Source organism: Aethina tumida, chromosome 1 (assembly GCF_024364675.1).
Source record: "Aethina tumida isolate Nest 87 chromosome 1, icAetTumi1.1, whole genome shotgun sequence".
Lineage (NCBI taxonomy): Eukaryota > Metazoa > Arthropoda > Insecta > Coleoptera > Nitidulidae > Aethina > Aethina tumida.
In genome coordinates, this window is record NC_065435.1 from 75430478 (window position 1) to 75455250 (window position 24773).

The 24773-nt window shown below is 33.8% G+C and overlaps 2 protein-coding genes across 9 annotated transcripts; both read right to left on the minus strand.

Annotated features, from left to right (window-relative positions):
* Positions 1–4174: 4174 nt before the first annotated feature.
* Positions 4175–13781, minus strand: LOC109594642 (nascent polypeptide-associated complex subunit alpha, muscle-specific form). 5 transcript variants are annotated; one of them, XM_049970357.1, is made up of 35 exons: positions 13643–13775; positions 13115–13364; positions 13038–13055; positions 12461–12877; positions 12337–12405; positions 12245–12286; positions 12110–12190; positions 11808–12053; positions 11623–11760; positions 11319–11573; positions 11185–11267; positions 10946–11128; positions 10608–10889; positions 10485–10557; positions 9850–10430; positions 9519–9792; positions 9069–9468; positions 8875–9013; positions 7877–8819; positions 7676–7824; positions 6957–7160; positions 6695–6901; positions 6426–6645; positions 6298–6363; positions 6203–6238; positions 6029–6146; positions 5935–5974; positions 5733–5882; positions 5598–5651; positions 5445–5528; positions 5292–5381; positions 5204–5231; positions 5076–5146; positions 4393–5020; positions 4175–4338 (listed from the first exon to the last, which is right to left on the minus strand). In XM_049970357.1, exons 2-34 carry the CDS (start codon positions 13290–13292, stop codon positions 4475–4477), a joined length of 6465 nt encoding a protein of 2154 aa, XP_049826314.1. In that variant the 5' UTR covers positions 13293–13364; positions 13643–13775; the 3' UTR covers positions 4175–4338; positions 4393–4474. The 5 variants fall into 5 exon arrangements, with proteins under 5 accessions (XP_049826314.1, XP_049826312.1, XP_049826313.1 ...); XM_049970355.1 differs by having other exon boundaries at positions 9850–10557; positions 13647–13781; XM_049970356.1 differs by having other exon boundaries at positions 4175–4335; positions 9850–10557.
* A 2186-nt stretch (positions 13782–15967) lies between these two features.
* On the minus strand, positions 15968–24295 carry LOC109594652 (speckle-type POZ protein B). Of its 4 annotated transcripts, none has more exons than XM_020009895.2 (4): positions 24143–24295; positions 17937–18181; positions 16694–17169; positions 15968–16640 (listed from the first exon to the last, which is right to left on the minus strand). In XM_020009895.2, the coding sequence occupies exons 2-4, from the start codon at positions 18172–18174 to the stop codon at positions 16206–16208; spliced, it is 1149 nt and encodes a 382-aa protein (XP_019865454.1). In that variant the 5' UTR covers positions 18175–18181; positions 24143–24295; the 3' UTR covers positions 15968–16205. The 4 variants fall into 4 exon arrangements, with proteins under 4 accessions (XP_019865454.1, XP_019865453.1, XP_049817072.1 ...); XM_020009894.2 differs by lacking the exon at positions 24143–24295 and adding an exon at positions 22521–22622; XM_049961115.1 differs by lacking the exon at positions 24143–24295 and adding an exon at positions 20262–20284.
* Between the last annotated feature and the right edge of the window lie 478 nt (positions 24296–24773).

Below are 24773 nucleotides of genomic sequence, written 5' to 3' on the forward strand. Positions count from 1 at the left end.
AGTGTTTGTTAAGTCATGCGTATCGAGAACGTTTTCAACCGAACTGAAAATTTTCCTGTACAATATTTGAATTATAAACAAATATCACCTATTGTTTTATAATAAATAATTGTGTATATGGTATTATAATCATTATAATTAATATTAAATACTGTTAAAGTTAATTTAATTTTATAATTGATAATTTATAAACAATAAATGCATATCAATTGAAAGTAAATAATAATAAACAAAGAAAATACAACAATCCGCCAATTTAAGGAACATTTTCTAGCGCATGCGTTGGTAGAAAGATTTTTAATTCATTGCTAGTCATTAGGTTATTTGAGAGCGGTATTTTGATTTTTATTATTACCATTATTATTTGGTAAACATAATCTTAATTTATTTTTCTATATAGACAATCGTATTGTATTTATTTAATAATGTACTTTTATTCTTTTTTAACTTATTTCCAATTTTTTGATAAATATTATTTATTTATTTATTTATTTATATGGAGAAATAAATATCACAATGTGTTTTATAAGCATTTTAAATTGGATAAGTGAGCAACATCCACTGGAATAGATTTGTTTCTTTTAATTGTGTTGTTTTTTATTATAAAATATATCTTTTTGTTAATGTTATATTAATGTATTATTTTTATATATTTATTTTTTATAAAAATTATTCCCCTTTATAAATTTGCCAAATTAATTAATATTTTCTAAATTTATTTAATAATGAAATTTTAATTAGATATAGATAGATATCAAAGAAATATTCAAATATTATATAGGAAAATTTTCAATTCGGTTGAGAAAGTTCTCGATACGCATGATTTAACATAACCTCTACGTCGACCAATCAGAAGCAAGAGATGAGTCGCCGCCATTAGCCGCCATTACACGCCGCGTGAGTCACACCAGTGTGGCCATTCAGCAAACCGTACCCCTCTGAACTTGATATTTTTGTGAGACACATTCGGCACCTTTGGACTCGGCACGATTCGGTTTCTGAATCGGAACGGAACTGCTTGGACCCACATGTTTATAATACATTAGCAGTGAAGTAATTGGGATAATAAATTATTATGTGATGATTGGTCACGATTTCACTCTAAGCATATATCGTGTATTAATTACAAACTGCTTATTCAGTGAACGACTAATGATCTACACAAATGTATCATAGTCCAGAATTTTCTTTAACACGAGCTTCATCACAAATCAGAGCAATTACAATACTATATATATATATTGTAATTGCTCTTCATTGTCAAATTGCCAAATTGTAGTAAAATTCTGTTAGTATAACGATATATACTACTTTGATTATAATAAACAATCAATTTTTTTAGTAAAAATTTATTTATTTAAATTAAATGCTTAATTTTAAGCAGTAAAATAACATTTATTTAATAAAATTTTTAGTTTTCAGCAGCTAACTGTAAAAAATATCTAAAACTTTAAGGTAATTAAGGTACCTTAATATTAGGATTAAAACTAAGTCTTACATGATATTTAATTTAATAATAAAACTATCTTAGACCTAAGTAACACAACAAATGTAAAATTAAATATTTATTATAAGTTTGTACACAAATGTAGTATTCGGAATATTTATATTACAAATACATCAAACAAAGTACAAATACTGTTAAATTATTGGACAAATATGATAGTTAAGACTGCCAGAAGATACATTTGGATGTTCGATCAGTTTCGAGATACACGTATATGAACAAAATTTAATTGTTTCTTGTTTTTCAAAATATTCTCCATGAAGACTGACACAATTTTTTTTATGTGAACCAATTTTCAAAGCACTTTGCCATCTTACCCCAACATAGTACTTTCAAAACAAGTGTTTAAAAGCTTGCTAAATTAAGGACTATACGGAGAATATTCCATCAGTAAAGTAAAATATTATAAATATTATAATTTTATCTTTATGTGTTCCATTTCCACTATAATAAAAGTAAATTATTTCAAGTTATAAAATGATTCTTTATTAAAAAAGTCAAATAATTATATTTAATTATATTGTATGGTTCTAATTAATTTAAAGTTTTCGTTTAATATTTAAATTAAGTACAACATTTATTTTTAATCAACATATTTTTTTAATATTAACATTTGAAATCAGTTCAATTAAACAAACTTAATAATTCAGTAAATAATTTGAAGTTCTTCAAATATAAAAGAAAATTTCGCTTTTGGTTTTCATTAATCTGAACTAAATTGTTATTATGATTATTATTGAAAGAGTCGTGCTGTGGAATTAATAAAATCTATACCAAATTTATTCTAAAAAGTACCAATGTTGAAGATTTATCAGTAATTTTATAATTGAATATTATTTTCCACACTTTAGATATAAAATAAATGTTTGTCCTTTTTTATAGTCCTAAAACCGAATAATATGATATCTGCAATAATGTTCCTACTATATAATTATTTTTAATAGTTATATTAAATATACATTTGTATTAAATAATTTAGAATTTAATGAACAATTTGTACGGTGAACAATATTAATATTAACAAAACGGGTAGTTAATTAACACATTTGTGTTTGAAATCAAAATCATAGTATTTCTCTCAGAATTATTTTATTGTATAAGATTATTTTAATAATTATATAATATATTTTTACAATTAAATTAACCATAAATAAATATTGATTGTTTATTACATTATTATCATTGTTTATTTTATAATTGTAGTTATATTATTAATTTCATAATTATATTGAAACAAAAATGTACTATATTCACACCGACTCCAAAATTTTATTCTAATAATGCAAGGTCGTCAATTAATGCCGACCGCAAATCTTATTTAAAACGCTTTGCAGGTAAATATAAAATTGGAAAAAACTGATACTAAAAACAGCATGCGTATCCACGGCAGTCGCGTTTCGATTCGGAAACCGAACGTGATGAACGAAAACGAGCACTCCAAAATCGTCTTAGACCCGAAAAACCCGGTTTGCTGAATGGCCACACTGTCTGGACTGCTTTTATAACTAGATTGGTCAATTAACGATTTGTTATAAGAAGACGGACTAGTTTCACAAACTTGGTTACCCGATTGCATTACTCGTTGCTAATTTATCGGATTACAAATAATAACAATAACAATAACAATGATAATAACAATTTCCAACAGTTATAAACCATTTACAGAAAACATAAAAATATAATGAAATAAATATCAGTTAATATATAAAAAATAATAATTAAGAAAACTAAAATAAAATGTGAAAATTTTCAAAAATACACTTAATTATATCAGATATGGAATCTGCAAAAATATCACAGTGCTGATGGAATTTGTTGGCTGTATCCGACATCAGAAATACAGATGCCTTCTGCAAAAGATTCGTGCGGGAACGAGTGCTATAAAAAGTTATATTTCTTCTGGAGCCAGAGAAACTTAACAATAATGGTGTGGCGACACATGTATAGGGAGTTAGTTTCGCAGACGTTGCCTCATTGTCAAAGTCCCTAGGCGGATAACTAGCGTATTGTAGTTCTGTAGGCTTTTGAAACAATAGAATGAATAGAATAGATCTCGAACAGAAGTATCAGTAGATGTTGTTCGTAAAGAGCATACGGAAACACTCCAACAGACCGGATTCCTGGTATAGCGAACAACTACACATTTATCCGTGTTTAATAACAATCTATTGTTAGTACACCATGTTTGAACTGACTGTAGATCTTCTTGTAGCTTAAGACAATCGTCACTGGACCGAATATGATAATATAGTTTTACATCATCTGCGAATAATAGATGTTCACATTTTAAAGTTTCCATAATATCATTGACAAAAATAAGGAAAAGTAATGGTCCTAAAGAGCAGCCCTGAGGCACCCCAGATGTGGGAATAACAGACTCGGAGATATAATTATTATATTTTACGAATTGTTGTCTATTTAATAGATATGATGTCATGAGTAACAAGAAGTTGTTTGTAAAACCAACAATGCGAAGTTTATCCAAAAATATAAAGTGTAATATCGAATGCATTGCTAAAATCCAAAATATAATCATGTATATGTCAATTTCCATAGCAGTTCATTATATGCACTCAATGTATATAAGTTATTTAACTGCAAAAAATGCATGTTTACTTTTGATACAATTGTTATGAAGTTCAAAATAAATATTAATAAAAAACGCAATTGTCACAATGACTGTTTTATATCATTACTTTAGGTACATTCATAATATTTACAAAAAATACTAATTGCTAGTAACATATGGTGGCAGTTGTTGATATGTTGATTGTTCTCTCACTTTGGTTGGTTTGATAGCAGACTACCTATTACAATAAGTTGAAATCCTTCTAAAACAATAATTAAAAATAATGTCACAATAGGACCTCAGACTATTCAAAAACCTTTGGAGTACTCTGTCGTTTGACTCTCATTTTTCCATTCATTGTCACATCCAAACCATTTCCATCGTCTTTTATTTGTTTTTTATCTACGACGGCATCTCCCACGCTGACCCGCCTGAGGTGGTCTTAAACCTGAGGCCTGTGGCGGTCTTAAACCTGGAGCCTGTGGCGGTCTTAATCCAGAAGCTTGTGGTGGCCTTAATCCAGAAGCTTGTGGTGATCGTATCCCTGAAGCTTGTGGTGATCTTAAACCTGAAGCTTGTGGTGGCCTTAACCCTGAAGCTTGTGGTGGTCTTAAGCCTGCAGCTTGCGGCGCTCTTAAACATTGACCTTGTGGCTGTATTAAGCCTGATGCTTGAGGCGGCATTAAGCCTGACGCTTGAGGCGGTCTTAAACCTGAGGTTTGTGGCGGTCTTAAACCTGAAGCTTGTGGCGGTCTTAAACCTGAAGCTTGTGGCGGTCTTAAACCTGAAGCTTGTGGTGGTCTTAAACCTGCAGCTTGTGGAGGTCTTAAACCAGAAGCTTGTGGCGGTCTTAGGCCTGAAGCCTGAGGTGGCCTTAAACCAGAAGCCTGAGGTGGTCTTAATCCAGAAGGTCGAGGTAACATTCTTCTAGGCGCTGGGCAAACCTGTAATAAACATAGCACGTAAATATAATTCACAAAAATGATAATAGTCGAATACATCAGGATCATCATATCCAGGTGAAACCATCAAGGGTGCTTCGTCTCCTATCATTTCACCACCATCTATGCCTATAATAATTTATTTGTTATGAATTCATTATACTTAGTTTAATTTGAAATACTTACTGTCAAATATTTCTTCCCCTGGGAGTGGCTACAATCAAATTAATATTAAAAATATCAAAAATACACAGATAAATGAGATAGCTTCTACCTGGCCTGCTGAAGGAACCCAGTTAGATTGATCACTTAATCCAAGTGGATCTTCCTCAAATGCGCATTGGTCCGGCCCGCCAGGTTGTGTCTATGATCAAATAAAGTTTTATTAAAATTTAAAAACTAACATGAACTTGAAATTATATGTTACCCAGCTCGATGGAGGCTGATATTTGCTTGGAGGTGCCCAGCCGGAGACTTGTTCAACTGGCAATGGTACAGTAGGAGCAGCAACCTGTAATTAAGTATATATAGTATACTAACACTATAACTTAAGATTATTGTGATAAAAAGTATGACCTACCGGAGGTCGCCAATCAGCTGAAGGCAACCAACTTTCATCACCCATAGGACAAACCTAAAAATATATGAAATTATTATTAATTTGTTTGACCCTTAGAACTTTTAATTGTTGCTAAAATTATAGAAAATACGTTACTTCATCATCCTCAGGCAGAATTGACATATCTCCTAAACCACCAGGAGGAGCAGCTTGTGGTGACGGCGGACGTCTCTGTGGAGAACCTTGTGCTTGTACTTGTGGTGACCGTGCAGGTAGTTCGCAGACATCTTGCATTGGTGCACCAAACTACAATAGTTAAACAATAGAATAGTACAAAATTGCAACGATGAAATCTTACTGTTCCATCAAGATAAGCAGGGAAGTTTTCCAACGGACTCCTGTAAAATTTTAATTTGGTGATACATTTTAAATTATTTATTAAGATAACTTACTCTTGAATTCTACCAGCTTTAGGCCTTTGGGAACCTCGCAAAGGACGCATTTTCTTTCCGGTAAAAAGTTGCATACTTGCGCGAGATGGACGTTCGGACGGAAACTCCCTGGCCATTTCTAAAGAAAAGGTAAAAATCATTTCAAGATGTAAAGAAAGTAATTTTAAATCTTACGACTCATAAAACCAGCTTGTGGAGAACCAGGAGATTCTATAAAATAGTTATGTATTACTGTTAATATTATGATATTATGATGAGCTTAAACATACCAGGTGATCCCCGTATAGATAGGGGAAGTTGTTCCTTAAAATCTGGAGGAAGATCTGGCTTGGCAGCTAGAAGTAAAAAATGTGCAATTAAGTATTAGACAACAAAATGATAAAACTAATTCATTTACGTATATCGATCGAAATATTGACTTTAGACGGTGGTCCTTCAGCCAAAATATTAATTGTTGACTTTCCTTTCTTGGCGTCACTTTTTACAACAAGTTTTTGAGGATCACCTTCCTCGCTCATTGGCTCCATATTAAACGCAAAGCCGGATGGTGGACGAGGAGGAGTCTTGAAGCTTTTCTCCATTTCCTCTTCAGTCATAAGTCTCGGATTAAAATTGGGCTAAAATAAATTATATATTAAACCAATTTTCAATATAACTCATACAAACCTCTATTTTTTCTTGATCATAAAGTCTAGGTGGTAATAGTAATTCTGGTGGTGTTGTCAAATTTTCCGACCATCCCTCATATGGCTCTGGTGATTCTGGATATACCTCAGGCTCTCGTTCGCATACTTCTTGAGGTGTAAATTGAAAACCAGGAGGTAACTTCTCTATCATCTCTTCCTCAGTCATAATTTCTGGTCTATAGTTCACCTAAAATATATATTTATACATCACTTTTCTTAAGTCATTATTATGGAATTCTTACTTCAGGAACTTTCAGCCTTTGTGGAGTTTTCAACTCAGGTGGTGTTGCTAGATTTTCATCGAAACTCCATTTTTCTGGCGTTTTAGGAACGTTCTGTTTAAATTCTTCTTCGTATATCTTTTTGGCTTTTGGAGACAGTGTCATGTGATAACGATACGGATCATAACGCCTCGGTGAGAAACGTAACATTGAATGTGGAAAATACTGAAAAAGAAAAATAAAAATGAAGTTTTGTATACGTTCACGCCAAATCCATCACTTTTCAACACGACTCCATTGACATTCTTTGAAAATTTTTATGTTAATATAGTAATATATATATATATATATATATATATATATATATATATATATATATTACATGTATTGTACATATATATATATATATATATATATATATATATATATATATATATATATATGTACAATACTATTGTATTTTTTTCCAAATTAAGTGGAAAATATTTTTCAATAAATTAGGTATCAGATAAAATGCGTAGTTCATTATTCAATTGTCTAATTTCTATCTGGTAATCGATTTAAAGTAATGAGTTAAACGAATTTAAAAAATAGGAGGAGCATGTTATTTGACAAGGCCGATTTAGTAAATTAAAAATTTCAATGAAATGCAAAGAAGTCGCGTTAAAGATGTTCGATTTGAATGGAATGCCCAAAAAACATACATAATAATATTGTTGCTAAAATATCTTAAAACATACCCTACTAGTCCATGGTTTTTCTACCCAAGTATTAAACAAAGCGTTTTCTTCGGCTGCATCATCTAAGTACATTTGGGCATAAAATTCCTCATCTCTCTCTCTGTATTCATCATCAATCTTTTTAAGAATTCTTTGTGATACAGTCATTCCTAAACAACCAACAAAAGTTTATTTAATATTAATATAAATTGACTGGATTACCATCAACAAGCGGAAGTTTCATTCTACTTTGTTCTGTGGGACCTCCTGTAGGTTTAGGGATACCTCTGCCTCTACCTCTACCCCCAGCTCTTGGAAGTTTACATACACCGCCGGCTGCGGGAGCAGCACACGGAGCTGGACCAGGACACGGGCCCGGACTTGGGGCTCGTGACGGACCAGCTACTGGAGCAGCTGCCGGGGAGGTTGGACGACCAGGACTCGGTGCCCGGGATGGACCAGCGACTGGAGACGTGTATGGGGCAGCTACTGGCGAGGTTGGTCGACCAGGACTCGGCGCCCTGGATGGACCAGCTACTGGAGACGTATATGGGGCAGCTACTGGGGAGGTTGGACGACCTGGACTCGGGGCCGAAGATGGGCCGGCTACTGGACTCGGGGCACGTGGACTTGTTCTTAGGGCGGGTATTCCTCTGCCTCTAGTAGGGATTCCGCCTCTACCAAAGGTGGGAATACCTCTACCTCTTACTGCTGTTGGAGCTCCTATACGGCTCCCAGGAGGAGGTATTCTGCTTCCCGCAGAAGGTTGAGGTATTCCTCTAGCAGGTAGTCGACATGGCGCTGCCTCAGCCGTAGCCGCCGGTTGAGGTATTCCTCTAGTGGGTAGTCGACATGGTGCTGCTCCAGCCGTGGCGGCAGGTTGAGGTATTCCTCTAGTAGGTAGTCGACATGGTGCTGCCCCAGCCGGGGCGGAGGGTTGAGGTATTCCTCTAGTAGGTAGTTGACATGGTGCTGCTCCAGCCGTGGCGGCTGGTTGAGGTATTCCTCTAGTAGGTAGTCGACATGGTGCTGCCCCAGCCGCGGCGGCAGGTTGAGGTTCTCTAGCAGGTAATCGGCATGGTGCATCCGTAATGGCCAGCGGTGGTTTTTGTCTTAGTGCACAAGCACCACCAGGCCTCGGAATACCTCTTGTTTTCGGTGGTTGCTAAAACAAACGAACTATTTATATTCAAATTGAAAACAATATCGTGCATGCCTACTGGTGGTGGACAAGGTGGCGGTGGTGGTGGTGCTGGCGGCGATATGGTGACTTCGATTTGGGCGGGTGCTCCTTCTGTCGCCACATCGACATGTGAAGTAGTGGCGGTTGATGTAGCAGCAACCACAATGTTCTGATCTCTATAAAAGATTTTTTAATGGGAAAAGGTATTCAAAATTAAAATTACACTCTTACTGTTCGGTATCTGACGAAGCAGGTTGTGCGGAAACGGTTATCTCGCCCGGAGGACCTACGGTGGGAGTTCTTCCAATTCCAGTGAAGCCCGGAGGACGTAAACCAGATTTTCCGCGTCCTCTGCCTATTGGACAGGGTGCGGTACTTTGTGGTGGTGGCATTTGGGTTGGCGGCGATCCTGGTGTTGTTATGATAGGTGGAGCAGTACTTGACACACCAGACGCTCCCATTATTGGTAAACGAGACGTCGCCGCTGATGTTAAACCAGACGCCATCGTTGATGGTATACGAGACATCCCTGGTCTTGGCAATCGACATACCTCCCCTGCTTGTGCTATTCCACCAGGTCTTACAGCCGGTCCTTGTACCCGCGGTCGTCCTCTCACAGTTTGCGGTGTAGCTAAATGGTAAAAAATATTATTATATTACTGTCAATATTATAGTTATTACCTCCTCGTTGTGCTACTGCACTAGGGGGAGGTCTAAAGGACGGTGGCTTTTTCACAGTAGTGGGTGGTACAGCAGGACGTCTCGGTCGTTGTGGTGTTGCAGTAACCGGGGGACGCCTGGCACTTGGAGCTTTTGTTGCTGACGGTGGACCGGGACGCTTCGCGACTGGTGGACCTGGTCGTTTACAGGTAGGAGTTCGATCACGTCTGCGGCCGAAATAAGGTTTGGGAAGTCCTTTGCCTGGTTTTCCCCTGACGACACCGGCAGCTTGTGCCTAAAATTTAATTTTAAATAATTTAAACCTCAATTTCTTCAAAAAGATAATCCTTACTTGAGCGACAAAAGCAGCTATCTCACGATCTTCTTCTTCCATGGCCTTAAGCATAGCTTCGTAAGTTAGTCTGTCAGCCTCTTTTTCTAGTTTGTCTATTTCATCCAGTGCCTCTTGGTTAACTTGTGCTGGCTGTGAAAACTCCATGGGACATGAAGCGTCTTCTGCTATTGTTGCTAGACCATATTCGTCAGGCAAAGCACCTGTGTCAGGTAGAATGTCTTCATTAGGCAACTCGTATATGGGTGCTGTTTGTTGCATGGAAACAGGAATTTTTCCCATGGGGCCTTCGTCATCAGCAAAAGGGTCATAATCTAACTGCCCGGCGCCAGGATCTTGAGTGTATACATCGGCAGGTGCGTCTAAATCACATACATCTTCACCAATCAGATCGGGCGCCACGTTATCCAAGTTTCCATAAGCATCCATTTGAAATGGATCTGGTGCCATGGCACCTACATCGTCGGCAGGTTGATCTAAATCACATACATCACCCATTCCATCCAAGTTGCCATAAGCATCCATCTGCAATGGATCTTGTTGTACAGCTACAGGCATGGCACTAACATTTCCTGCCTCTTCTAATTCACACACATCATCAACTGGTTGCATAATACTCTGATCTTGCGCCATACCATATATATCTTCATCTTCTGGTTGAGGAGGCATATTTAGTGTTTCTGGACCAATCAAACCTGAGGCTCGTGCCTATAAGTAAAGTTTAAAATAATATTTGAACTTGAACCGCCAAAACTTACGCTCTCCACAAAGGCAGCTATTTCTCGATCTTCTTCTTCCATGGCTCTAAGCATAGCTAATCGGCTAGCTTCCTCATCAAGCCTATCGAGCTCATTTAGTGTTTCTTGATTGGCTTCTGCTGCTGTCATTTTTTTTCGGCACGGAAGTCTTGATCTCGCAGGAGTTGCTTTCTTTTGGGATATCCCCGATATCCCACTGCTTATGTTAGTACGCGAAGCGGCCTGCATTGTTTTCTCTTCCTCTTCTGCTGCTGCTGCTTCTGCCGCAGCTTCTGTTGCGGCCTATAATTGTTAATCGTAAGTATTTAAAACTAATAAAGAACTTTTAAGGAACTTACTCGAGCTTGTTCAACGGCCAACTGAGCAGCTTGCATTGCATTTTCCGCTGCAGCCTGTCCCTTATCCGCTGCAGTTTTACGAGGACAACCTCCCTTTTTTGCAGCTGCTCCACCTTTTTTCTTCCCCTTTTTTTTCACTTCCTCTTCTGCTGCTGCTGCGTCCGCCGCAGCTTCTGTTGCGGCCTATAATTGTTAATCGTAAGTACTTAAAACTAATGAAGGACTTTCAAGGAACTTACTCGAGCTTGATCAACGGCCAACTGAGCAGCTTGCACTGCATCATCGGCCGCAACCTCCCCCATAGCGGCTGCCTTCCTCGCGGCTATCAATTAAATGGTTAGTCATTAGTTTCGACTGTCAAACATATACATACCAGCCCGCATCGCAAATTCTTCTCTTTGCGAAGCCTTTTGCTGTTTGCGGAGTTCCTCCTCTTGGGCCTTCTGTTCAGCTTCTCTTTGCTTTTGAAGTTCTTTTTCCTTTTTCTCGCGCTTTTTAGCGTCACGCATGGCACGCTTTTTTAACTTTTCTGTGTAATCATCTTGGTACATAGGAGCACATGTATATTCCGGAGGTCCTTCTTCGATTTGTGGAAGTTGTACAGGAGGAGCAGCAGCAGATTGTCCTCCTAAAGTAATTATGTTTAGATGTGTTTATGTTTGGTTGGGAATTATTACGTTCGCCTCTTGGCTTTGAATATTTGAAAGACTTGGTTTGCTCTAATCGTTTTCGAAGGTGTGGTGGCAGTTGGAAGCCCGATGGCTGTTGCTTTTCTTGACCTTCTTCTATGTACATGGCCTCACATGTCCGTTGTACTATAACAAAATAAATATTAATTGAACTGAAGGGATTCTAATTTTACCTTTTTCTCTTTTTTCTCGAGGTACCACATCATCCACGTCTTCCATCTCTCTAGGGGCGTATTTCAAATATTGATCAGCATCTGTCCACTGCTGAAATTGATCGACACCAAAATCTTTGGCTTCGTATTTCAATTGGGAGCCCAACTGGGCTACACGTGGATTCCTACTGAAAATGGGTGGCGTGCGCTCCATGTATTGCTGACGGTACTGTGGAGGTGTTGCCCATTGGTCATCGTCTCTTGCGCCTGCAAATAATATTAAAAAATTAAAATAGATTTCATTGAATATAGTACTTCCTTACATGGAGGTTCCCATTCGTTTAATTCGGACTGAATATCTTCGAGCACATCTGATTGATATTTCCTCTTTTTCATTTTGGGAGCTAAAAATTAAACATGTGTAGTAATCGCCAATTAAATTAAATGTTAGTACTTACCCAAACTAGAATATTTTGTTGTTCCCGGACCAAAGTTTGCAGCTAAAAACTTATATTTTAAAACAAGGAATTCAAACCTCGCCACGTCTCACCTGTTCCTGGTGGCGGAGTCTGCAAGCTAGGTATCGGATTACCAGTAACATTACCTTGATAATTTGGATCTACAACACAAACACCTCTACAAATCCCCTCTTATTAAAGACAATAGGATCTTACCCACACAATATTGTCCGCCGCCCCATAAAGTGGCCTTCTTAATCGGTTCATTCTTAGCTTTAAGCTGATAGTTTTTAAAAGGACAAGTACTCATTTCCAATATTTGAGGCGTGGACGTGGTGGCAACTGGTAATATAAAGTCCTTCTCTGAGCAGTCGCAATGATTCGTCAATCTCGGTAAACTCTTGCACTGCAGACGAAGAACGTCGGTGTGGTTGCCCTCGTTTCTGGGACGTAATTCAATGGACACTGCCGTGTTACTGCTACTACTCATGAGTGATAACACTGAGAGAGATTCGCAGCTGGCACCACCACTGAGTCGAAGCTGCCTCGGCACTTGTTTGTTCACCTTCTCCATATTCAACGTCACAGGTTCCGATTGATACGTTACAGTTGTTGTTAGACTTATATCTTCAGCTAGAGTTATTGAAATGTTTTATTTGATAATGGATATTACGGTTCATTCAATCTTATTCAAATACGCCTATTTAGTATTAAAACAAATATTATTACTATTATTTAATATGTATAGAATTTTTATGTTTCAGTTAGTAACACATTATCAAATAATACTTACCATCATCAGTGTTACATTCTATAAACAAGTCGAAATATATTTAAAATTGTTTTAACTAAGAGGAAATTTATATATACCTTCACCATCATCACCTTCATCATGGTATTCAACTGTCGTGTTTTCTTCGTTCCTATTTAAAACCAAAGTTTTTTCCATCTGATGGTCGGTCTCAGCCTGTTTGCCGTAGTTCTTCTCCTTCTCCACCGAACAACTGATCTCTATTGTTTTTTTAATGTCTCGTCTGTCGAAATCCATCTTTGTAGAGGTATCCGTTCCCCTAGAGATTGCACCGGTGGGATGAGATTGTAATGTTTCTCCTTCAGAGGCCTATATAATAAAGGAAATATAAAATTGAGTGGAGGTGCATCGCTTTGCACATAGCATCGTATCAAATAAATTAAACAATTAATCTCATTGTTTAATTTTTCTGACGTGCGAGACGATGATACGATGCTATTTGGAATGCGAAGTGAAGTGCGTCGTTATATCTGTATCCCAAGACGCAGGTGAGGTAGGACTCCTTCTGTTTTACATCCGGATCACCCTTACATATTTTTTTGTAACGTCAGCCCCTATGTTCATATCTGAAAATTGTCAAAAATTACCTACTAGCAGCGTTTAGCACTTTGCCTCTTCGTTGAAGAATACAGCAGGTGATGATGAACAACCGTATGATATAGCAAAAGTTACATAATTAATTTTTGATATTAAGAACTTTGGGAGTTACTAAAAATTTTGTAAATGATTTTGAAGTTTCTGAAATGACAAATTTGAAATTATGAATTGTCCAATATTAGGCATTTTTTCATCTAGTTAACTTCGGTTGAAACAAATTTGCGATGCCGCGCAACAGCATTACGTATTTATTTATTTATTTCATTAGGGTCTAACTTAAATATAATTCGAGTAAACTTGTCACATTATTATACTGCTATTAATTATTTAATTAATTTAACTTAACGATTTGGTATAACTAGAACATAAATGTCGTATTTGCAATTTTAATCGTTTTTAATAGATTTATTAATAATAGGAAGAATAAAAACAATATTTTTATTAATAATCTTAATTTTTGTATTTTTTAACCTATCGATAAATAAATCTTCCCGACAGTAGGAAGAATTTGGTTATATACAAGTCAAATTCATATTCATTTGTATTTAACAATTTTGTTAACATTTACCTTAACAAAGATATTAACAAAACATTATTTTTAAAAGAAAAATTATATTGCGTCTATCTATTATACTACCACATTCGGTTCAGCTGAAAGTTATATTAATATTATTTATTCAAAAAGAACTTATAATAATTATTTATATTTCTTTCTTTTTTCATTTATTCATTCTTGGCATATATGCTAACAAAAACGAATCAAAAACCATTAATAGTATTTCAAAATATTTAATGATTGTGTTTCAATTTACTTTTTTCTCATTTTAAATGTGATAAAGTTTTCATACTATGTGATCCCGAATTTTATTCTCAATTGATATGTAAAGTCAGACATTTCATTGACAATTTAAGAAATTAATTAAATTGTATTTAAACTAATTTTCAATAATACAAAGTTTATTATGTTAAACACATTTCAAGTAAAGGTCTTATAGTAGCTTCGATGAAAATATACTGTGGGTAATGGAACAAATGAGTACAATGTCTTACTATAGTATAATGGAAGCAGTGAGATATAATCGGATAATTCCAAACACATTCATATTTGCTAACACAGACAGTCTACAATTTACAGACAGAGAAATATATCACAAATTGATTCTGGTATTTTATTATACACACAATATCTGATTATTTTTCCAGAGTTCAATTTTAATTTGGATTATTTCGCATTTTCTCAACGGTTGTCTATATAAATTCCATTATTTCCTATTTCAAGTCCTTGAGGACTCGCTTAATGATATATGGCAATAAAGCTTCAAAAACCTTTCACGTCCACAAATCTGTTTTTCTTTAAGTTTTAAACATATATTTAATTGTAAATTCAGTACATTTAAAGTATTTCCTTTCAAATATTTATGCTCCTGGATTTGGCTACATCAAATTTAAAATTAAAATATCAAAACAGATAAATTGTATACCTCCACCTGGATCGTTGGGACACGTCAACATACTAGAAGTTATATGTAATATAGAAAATCATACGTGGGGGCTTGTTCAATGAAACGTGTTAAGGAGGGTGGTATACCAGAGATCGCTTCAATTTATATTATATTAAACATTATTTAATATTCTGATACGTTTAACACAGAACAAGTTGCATACAAACATGCATGAAATAAGCGGACTTTACGAACCTGAAATTGAATACTAAATGTATTAGATTCTCATCAATATATACGATATATAAGGACGGAATTCGTATATTTATGGTAACTTCCTGCACAACAATTACTTTAACTGGTCAGGTTCATTCAAAATAAATACTAGCAAGTTGGGGTGACGATGTACAAGTACTTGCATACATGTCTAAGGCTCTTTTGATTATTTGATTTTTTTCACAGATGAAAGACAACGATGAAAATTATAGAGACTGTATAATTGCTAGCTCCTACTAATAAAAAATGTGACAGTGAATTTTTGACTAATAGTGGAAAGAAAGGATTAGTTACTGAATAAGATATCAGTGATTTTTCGGAACTTCTTACACGTGTACTGAGTTCTTCATGGTTCTAAGGTTACTGTATATTTGACAGTGAGACTGATATTGTTAAGTATATTTTCGACAGCAATACTCTGATGTACTCAATTAAATTGACACTTCTTTAAATAGTATATATTATACTTTAAATTTGTTATAATGTACTTTATTATTAATTATATACATTATATTAATTGAACGTTCTTGAAAAGATTTTAAGATTTAAAAGATCTTTTCCATTTTTCTTATATTTTCGGAATAAAATAAAGTGAAATTGAGTCATTATAATATATTTAATATAAATATATTCCAGGATTACGAATATGCATACATTATACAGATAAACAATAACCTGCACGACATATAAACATCAACAAAGCACATCTCCTAAAACTATAATATTAAACTTAAAAAAATATCAGTATAAGTTGCACATATTTACAAAATATAATTTTATCAGATCACATATTGGAAATTAATTTGTACTTTCAATAATAAAAACAGTTGGAATTTCAATCGCTCCAGGAGCCCGGAGTTCCAGGACTATCCAGATTACTGGACGAACTGCCGATACTCTCGCAAGCCTCCAAAAACAAATCTGGATTAACCATCTCCATAACCCTCCAAGCCAGATTCTTGCCGATCTGCACGCTGCCCTTGATCTCTTCGGACTCCTCACAGTAATGTAGGGCAGCCTTCCTCAAGTTCTCACAGCCGCATTGATCGGCGAGCAATAAAATATTGGCGACGTTGCTCGGCGTCAAACTACTGCAAAGCGTGCGATCGCACAACGCTTTCAGTCCATGTAGTTCGTATTTGACGCCTAGTGGCAGCAATCTGCAGGCAAATGTTTCAGCGTTTTCCACCTTGTCCGTGTAGATGTAGCGGATCAGTTCTTGAATCAAGGCGTGCTGGTAGTCGGCAAAATCGATTTTGTACTTAACATTCTGCAATTGAATACGTATTAGCTACACTTCATATAATATTTAAAAGAATTTACCTTATTCTTTGGATCTTGGTGGTCTTGTAACTTCCTGGCAAGTTTCACACTTCTGGTTTTAATGATCCAACTATGCACCAGTATAGGTTCGTCCTTTTCTCCACAAGTGCACTCGATTAAAGTATCCTTGGTGTTATCTGATCTGTTGTCTAATAATCTGGCCATGTCCTGCGACAAACTATGCACCTCCTCATCCGACTGTATAATCTGCAACTTGACCATAATAGCCACGTTCTTGTTGTTATCGATGTGTCTGTCCAAAATGCCAAGACTCTTGTACCCCACCGACAGCAACTCTTGCGTATTCTGCAAATTAAGGACGACGCTCGAAATGTCACAAGTCTCCCAATGTCTGATGCTGGCGTCCCAAACACCAAACTGGAACCTCACACGGGCCTGACCTGTTTCTTCTGTTTCGCATCCGGTTAAATTCAAGCACACGACCAGAGGGTTGGTGACCTTTTTGCCTTGGGGTCCTGCAAACATGGAACTCTATGAACTAGGGAAATAATGTAGGCAAAACGTGCGGAATCAGCCTTGAACGGTTGCCAGGGCTGGAGTTTTACGTGTTTCGCTCAAGTGTCGAAAGGATTGATTGCGACTTTCCATTAAGTGGAAACGTGTAAATATTTAACTTAACAGAGGAAACGTTTCGGAAATTTTTAGACTGCGTTCATTTAATATAGATATCAAGAAGTAAATTTCGAAGGAAAGAATAGTAAAGGTTAACCACATCCTACATTTTATTATGCAAAACCAAATTAATTAATTTGAAATGGCTACTTGCGAATTGTTTAAAATGATTGATGTGTTAAAAAAACCATGACCTACTCCATTTCATATTACAACATCAATTAATTATAATTGTTAATCAAGAATCAATTTAACTTTAATAAATGTACAATTTTTAACATGTTCAACAACATCATTTAGTCTTTAATAATATGTGATGTACATGTATGCATTTGTAAGTCCGTAATTATTATTAGTTTAAAATGTAACATTTTTAAAATTAGTTTGTGGATTTTATGCAACTCAGCAATAATTGATTTCTGGAAACGCTTCTAAAAATACGCAGTTACTAAACACTAATGAATTAATAAACTAAACCACACATTTCCCAAAAAAATGTAACGTGTGTCTAATATTAGTAGAGTACATCTGTTATAATCAGTGACGAAAGTGACTTAAAATAAATCGAGGGGGTGACTTTCAAATGTACCAACTGAAAAAACTGACCGACCTTTCCAAAATCTAACTGCAACGTTCCAAAACGTGGACATCCCATTGACGGAACATCGAAAAATCGGACTGTCCAACAGATCCCTTTTAGCGATCGTCTTGTTGAATTGCTTGATCGTCCAGATCTTCTTGAAGATCACCTCCGACGCGACCGGGATCTCCAGTTCCTCATGGATCGCACCCACTTCCACATCAACAGGTGGTTCCTTCTTCGCCTTCGGCTTAGGTTTCTGGGGCATCTTTATCCTGGAACACAAACACCCATGTGAACCTGACGCCCCAAAATCAAAACCGCAAACATCCTTACAAACTAGCCACCTTCTGGTGCAAATCCAACTTCACCATTTCGAGCACTCGCTACGAACGGAGTTGTACGCGGGCACGTTTCAGATTTAAATGCGGTCTCCTATCGAGCCTTTCTCAATATATACGAGCCAAACGCTTTGTTACTACGGTTAGCGGTCTTTCACGAAACCGCCGATAAATTTAGACCGATGAATTGGTTGCAGTTATTAACGTAACTAATTGTAAATGGGAGGCGGAGGCTGCGGTACCACTTTTTTTTTGTACATCCAAGGGTAATCGACTTTGGGCTAAGGTCGACTTAAAACCGATTTAAAAATAAATTAAAAATTAAGCATTCTTCTTTCAAATGAATTCTTTAAAATGTGCTAAATTAACTGTTTCAACAATAGTTTGTTTCATCTTTAATATGTGCTGCTTATGATTGTTTACTATAGTTTATGTTAGTGTTTAATAAATTTATAAACGACTATTATTTATTATTTTTTAGAACCCAGCATTGTATTGTGCACAACACAATATTTTTCATTTTAGCTATATTTGCACAGTACAATTAAATTTGTAAACTTTTCTATTTCTTTTTATTTTTATTTTAAATATTGCACATTTCATAAATATTATATTTTACCTTCACCTTTGTTTCAGTAAAAATCAAGAATTTTTTAAATAAATAGTCAAGTATGTACAAAAATCAATCATTTTGACTATACATTGTTTTATTTTCAATAAGTATTTATATGATTCCTATATCTCCTATAGTTTGTTACTATTTATTAATTTAATCTTTGGTCAAATTTTAAAAATTAAACACAAGCCCTTTCCCATTTATAAAATAATAGACTTTGCTTTCTCTTGTATATTTATATATTTAGATTTAAACAAAAATTATATATTTTTTAAAACAAATTTTGACTATAGTTTGCTTTATCTTCAATAATAATTTATTTAAATTATAGTTTATTCAAATTTTTCGCCTCCTCTTGGTTCCATTTTAAAAGTTGACTGTGTAGGATAATTCTTATTTCCTTAAATAATATACTTTGCCTTGACTTTTACTCATTCCGTCATAGAACACACATAATTAACTGATCGAATTAAGCCAATTTACTTGACAAACTATTGTAACAAAGAAACGCGTGCGAAGAAAGTTATTTTCGTTGCGATTTTTGTTTGACTTTGTACAATAAATTATCGCGAAACGTTGTACCAAGTACCGAAAAAAGCGTTTGATTAAAATATTCACACTTGATCATCATTATTCAATCACGCGGACTAATTAACAACGGACATGATTGGAAACTGTAATCTAAACAGAGTTATTTTAAAAGTTCTCCGTACATTTGCAACCGATTCCGATTTTTCGTTGGCAACGGGTCAAATTTGATTGTAGGAATTATGAATTTGTGTTGGGAAACTGACACGAGAGAATTCCTAGTAAAACACGAATCACTTTGTGTAGTCGTGTCTGGGAACTGTTCTGATTTAATCCCAATTTGAGTAATTAAATTAATTGCCGTAATTGTTAGATTGTTAGATTAAGGAATATAACTGTTACTTTGTAAAAAAAGTATTGTTTAATATCTTATTGTTAGTATAAGTGCTCAGATTAAATACTTTAATGAATAAGCAAAATTATATTAGTACAATTATTTATTATTATTATCGTCAGAAATCTAAATTTAGTTTTGTTGTCCTAGAAATCTTGAAACAGTTGCGGAAGTCAATAAGAAATGCAATTAACATTTACCTTCCTTTACCTTCAGAGATATTCATTGTCACATTTTTTTAAAATGTACATTGAACTTGAGTTATTGTATAATTCAAAATAAACAATCCAGAATTAGTAAATTCGAAAAAGTAAATGCATTTAATACGAACTATTACTATTTGATGTGATTTTGGCTAAATTTTCAAGTCGCTTACGCACAGACTTGGCCAAAACTTTTGGCACGAAATGAAAATCATGAATAAACCGGTGTGTAATATTTATAAAAATATTTGTGAAAATTATTAAAAAAAATACCATTTCATGTTGAGGCACTGGAAATCACACACGTACTGATTTCTTTCAGTACATCGCGTTAATTTATTCGGTGCAGGATTTACGGTCCCTTATCTCAATCATGTGATTACAAAAATAGATATAAAACTACAGTTAACGTAACATACTTTTGTAGACATTTGTGGTTTTAAAAACACAATCTATAAATACACTGTTGTTATTTTTTCTGTATCGATTAATTAGCTACTAATCGATTTGTTTGCATTTAAAATTGTTTTATGGCGTTGTTTTGTGGTGTATAAAAATTAAGATTGTTCACAAGTTGACGCAAATATTCGATCGCAAGTTTAAAATTAGTTTGATTATTTGTAATTCATGAGACATTATTTCCGTACTACCTTCATGCAAATTTATTATTTACAACTAAATGTTCTAATGGAGACAAATATGTGATTGAAATTAAAATTCTTGACATTGATGTTCACAAAATAGTTTTTTATTATTTTGTTTTGTTAATTTATTACGTTTGTTGTTTTGTTAATATTTTCATTGTAAATAATTAAAATTAAGAACAGCACTTTTTAATTTTTGTTTCTTAATTATTTACATTTATTGGATATTTATTGCCTGTCGAATTGTAAAAATAATATATCCACTTGTACATATATATAAATAAATATATAAATATATATTGAAGTTTTTTGTATTTATTTAATGTTGTTGTGTGTTAATTTTCTATTATTTAAGGAAAATTTAATTTTAAACGGCAATAAATTATAATTTTTAACAAAAAAAGTAATATTAGAAAACTTACTTAAAATAATAAATATAAAAATATTATAGTTTTTTGCATTTATTTAATGTTTAACAAACACATTTTGGGTCAAAATAATCAAATGTTAATATAGTGGTTGCTTTCATATTATTTAAGGAAAATTTTATTTTAAACGGCAATAAATTGTAATTTTTAACAACAAAAGTAATATTAGACAGTTTATTTAATATAATAAATATATAAATATTGTAGTGTTTTGCATTTATTTAATGTTTATCTTGGGTCAAAATATTCAAATGTTAATATGGTTGTTGATTTCGTATTATTTAAGGAAAATTTTACTTTAAACGCCAATAAATTGTAATTTTTAACAACAAAAGTAATATTAGATAATTTATTTAATTTAATAAATATATAAGTATTGTAGTTTTTTGCATTTATTTAATGTTTATTTTGGATCAAAATATTCAAATGTTAATATAGTTGTTGATTTCATATTATTTAAGGAAAATTTTAATTTAAATGGCAATAAGTTGTAATTTTAACAACAAAAGTAATATTAGATAGTTTATTTAATTTAATAAATATATATTGTAGTGTTTTGCATTTATTTAATGTTTATTTTGGGTCAAAATATTCAAATCTTAATATGGTTGTTGATTTCGTATTCTTTAAGAAAAATTTTACTTTAAACGGCAATAAATTGTAATTTTTAACAACAAAAGTAATATTAGACAGTTTATTTAATATAATAAATATATAAATATTGTAGTTTTTTGCATTTATTTAATGTTTATTTTGGGTCAAAATATTCAAATGTTAATATAGTTGTTGATTTCGTATTATTTAAGGAAAATTTTACTTTAAACGGCAATAAATTGTAATTTTTAACATCAAAAGTAATATTAGGTAGTTTATTTAATTTAATAAATATATAAATGTCGTAGCTTTTTGCATTTATTTAATGTTTATTTTGGCCTAAAATTTTCAAATGTAAATATGGTTGTTGATTGATATGGAAAATTTTACTTTAAACGACAATAAATTGTAATTTTTAAAAACAAAAGAAATATTAGATAATTTATTCTAGCGTTGTTATTAACAAATATTTGAACATTCAATTTATACAGCAGGAAAAGCGTTTGAACCGTCTGAATTTAGAGAGAGACATTATGCATGATAGAGACAGTAAAGTCTGCCCCATAGTGGGAGACTTACAATCTCTATTGTACGTGATGTCTCTTTCAGAATTCAGATGGATCCAACTCTTTTCGTACTGTATAGGAGGTCATGTAAGTAACTTACTTTTTGAAATAAAGTGTTTTTATTAGTCAAACGTTATTATTTATTTTGTGTCAAAACATAAAAATATTATTATTGTTGTTGATTCTAGTGTCAGTCTAAATATTTTATTTGTATATGAAATATAAATGTGAGGAATGTTTAGTTGAATGATTAATAATGACTTAATTATATTAATCATTTAAATATATATTTGAACTTACTTTTTGGAAGAATAAACTCTCTTATGCATTGTCAACAAACACAAGTGCACAAAACCGCTGAACAATTATAAATAAACTTTCAAACACGGTCCAAATGCTTAAATGCAAACCACATGCTAAAAATAATCTCGTTGCAGCCTCGAAATTGTGAAAATTAATGATCTAGGAAGAACGTTTTGTACTTTATGCGATTTCTGGAACGTTTCCCGATGCCGTTAACTTTATTGTTTGTGTCATAATTTACGATAATTATGAAAATGTATCTCATTTCCTTTCAGTTTTGTCGGTCCATTTTTTTATTGGCAATAAACTCGTCTATTTGTCCAATTGTTCTAATCAACCCATATGGTTTTAATTGAATTGTTTGGAAACATATTGGGATTAATCAAATTCAACTAAATCATCGTTCAGAGAGGCCTTCAATAAAAACTCTTTCGACTATTCGGGAACAAAACTAATTCCAATGTGGACTTTCGATAAGTTATCTAATAATTCTGGAAATCGTTCAATGACGTTCAATTGTCCCGTTCAATTAGCGTTTTAAGCACAAGGAAAATTCAATCAAACGCACATTTAAAAACGGCCGGTTTATTTTTACAATCGATCCAATTTTCTATTTTCTAATCTATGTCAATGTGGCAACGAATGCACGACATAAATAGACTCATCTACTTCTTTTCCATAACATTTTAGAACGCGTTTTTGATGTTGCTCAAATGGCTACAGTTACTACATCTGTGTTAAGCAGACTAAATTAATATCGCATCTCTCTGTTCACATTCGCGCGTCCTCTAAAATGTAAATTAGAATTATGATTAATTAATAATTTGCTAAACGTGTGCATTTTATATGCACACGCCACAAACAGACACTAGTTGAATTTATCGCCCCGTTTTGCGCACCACGCAAATTTCTGACCATTTAAACTACATAGTTATGTATTTGTTTTCTATGTTAAAATAAAATCATTTATTGTTAATGTATATGCTAAACTTTCCCACGATTCGTTAACAATTTGTAGGTCATAATAAACAATACAAACTTGTCAATATAACGGGAAAATCTATGTTTACTTTCAATTTCAGCAAAAGATAAACGAACCAAGGTTGCAATATCTTTAATTCAATATTTGTTTCAAATTTTTATCAACCGTTCTTTGTTGGCAACATTTAAAAGATGACGCCGACAATATTATTGTATTACCTGATCGTTAACCCCATAAAAAAATGCAAAGTTGTTTATAATCGATTAATTCTCAATAACGAACTGATTTCATCTTGACCAACATATAATCAAGGCTGCAGCACACACAAGGAAGTTGTTCTTGATTATTAAAATGAGATTGTACATATGGAAACCACAACAAACAGAAAAAAATTAATTTCCAGCTGGTTTAGTTTAAACTATGCAACATCTGGATTAAAAATACCAAAATAAAAATTGCACAATTTATTCTAGAACGCGTTAATAAAATAATGTGTAACGCGGTGTTATTTTTTAATGAGCTGTATCTTATCTTTCAGCGTGCAAAATGAATTGGCTGCATTAAAATAACTGTTATAACAAGGCAATTTCAAAACGTCCCATTTTTAAAAAACATGTAAGCGGACAAAACAACTTACCGTTTGCTCAACAGGTAATTTTCTCAGTCAGAATTAAGTCAGATTCGTGGACCAAAACGTGGATAAGTACGCGAACAAAGCACATGTGGAACTGTCGAGTTATAAATTTATACGAGTCGGGAAAGTGTTGTGCGGCGCGCCGGCTGATTCATGGGCGTAGACGGGGTCAAGTTTGATCGGGGGGAGATGGGGGAGAATGTCATTATGAATTAATCGAGGAATTTTTCGTTTTATTAAGCGTTCGAATTGGACGCCACAATTTTATCGCCACTACGATCTGTGTTAGATAAAACGCAAATTGATCAATACCTAATGGAACATCGAATAAATGTTTGAGTAATCCTTAATTGAGATAAATGGAATTTCGTATATTTTTCTAAATCATATTGTTTGAAAAATAGGTGAACCGTTTACTTATTATTATCTATGTAAATCGTACCGGTCGGTCGTGGAAAATTAATGAATGTCAAGTTGTGACACGTGTGGACCCGCGACAGAAACATTAAAATCTGTTGACAGAAATATTTTGGAGTTACTTCAAAATAAATAACTCATCTTGTTTTTATAGAAACAGTCACGGAAACTCCCAGTATTATTTTATATGTTTTGCGTTATATCGCCGTTGAATTAT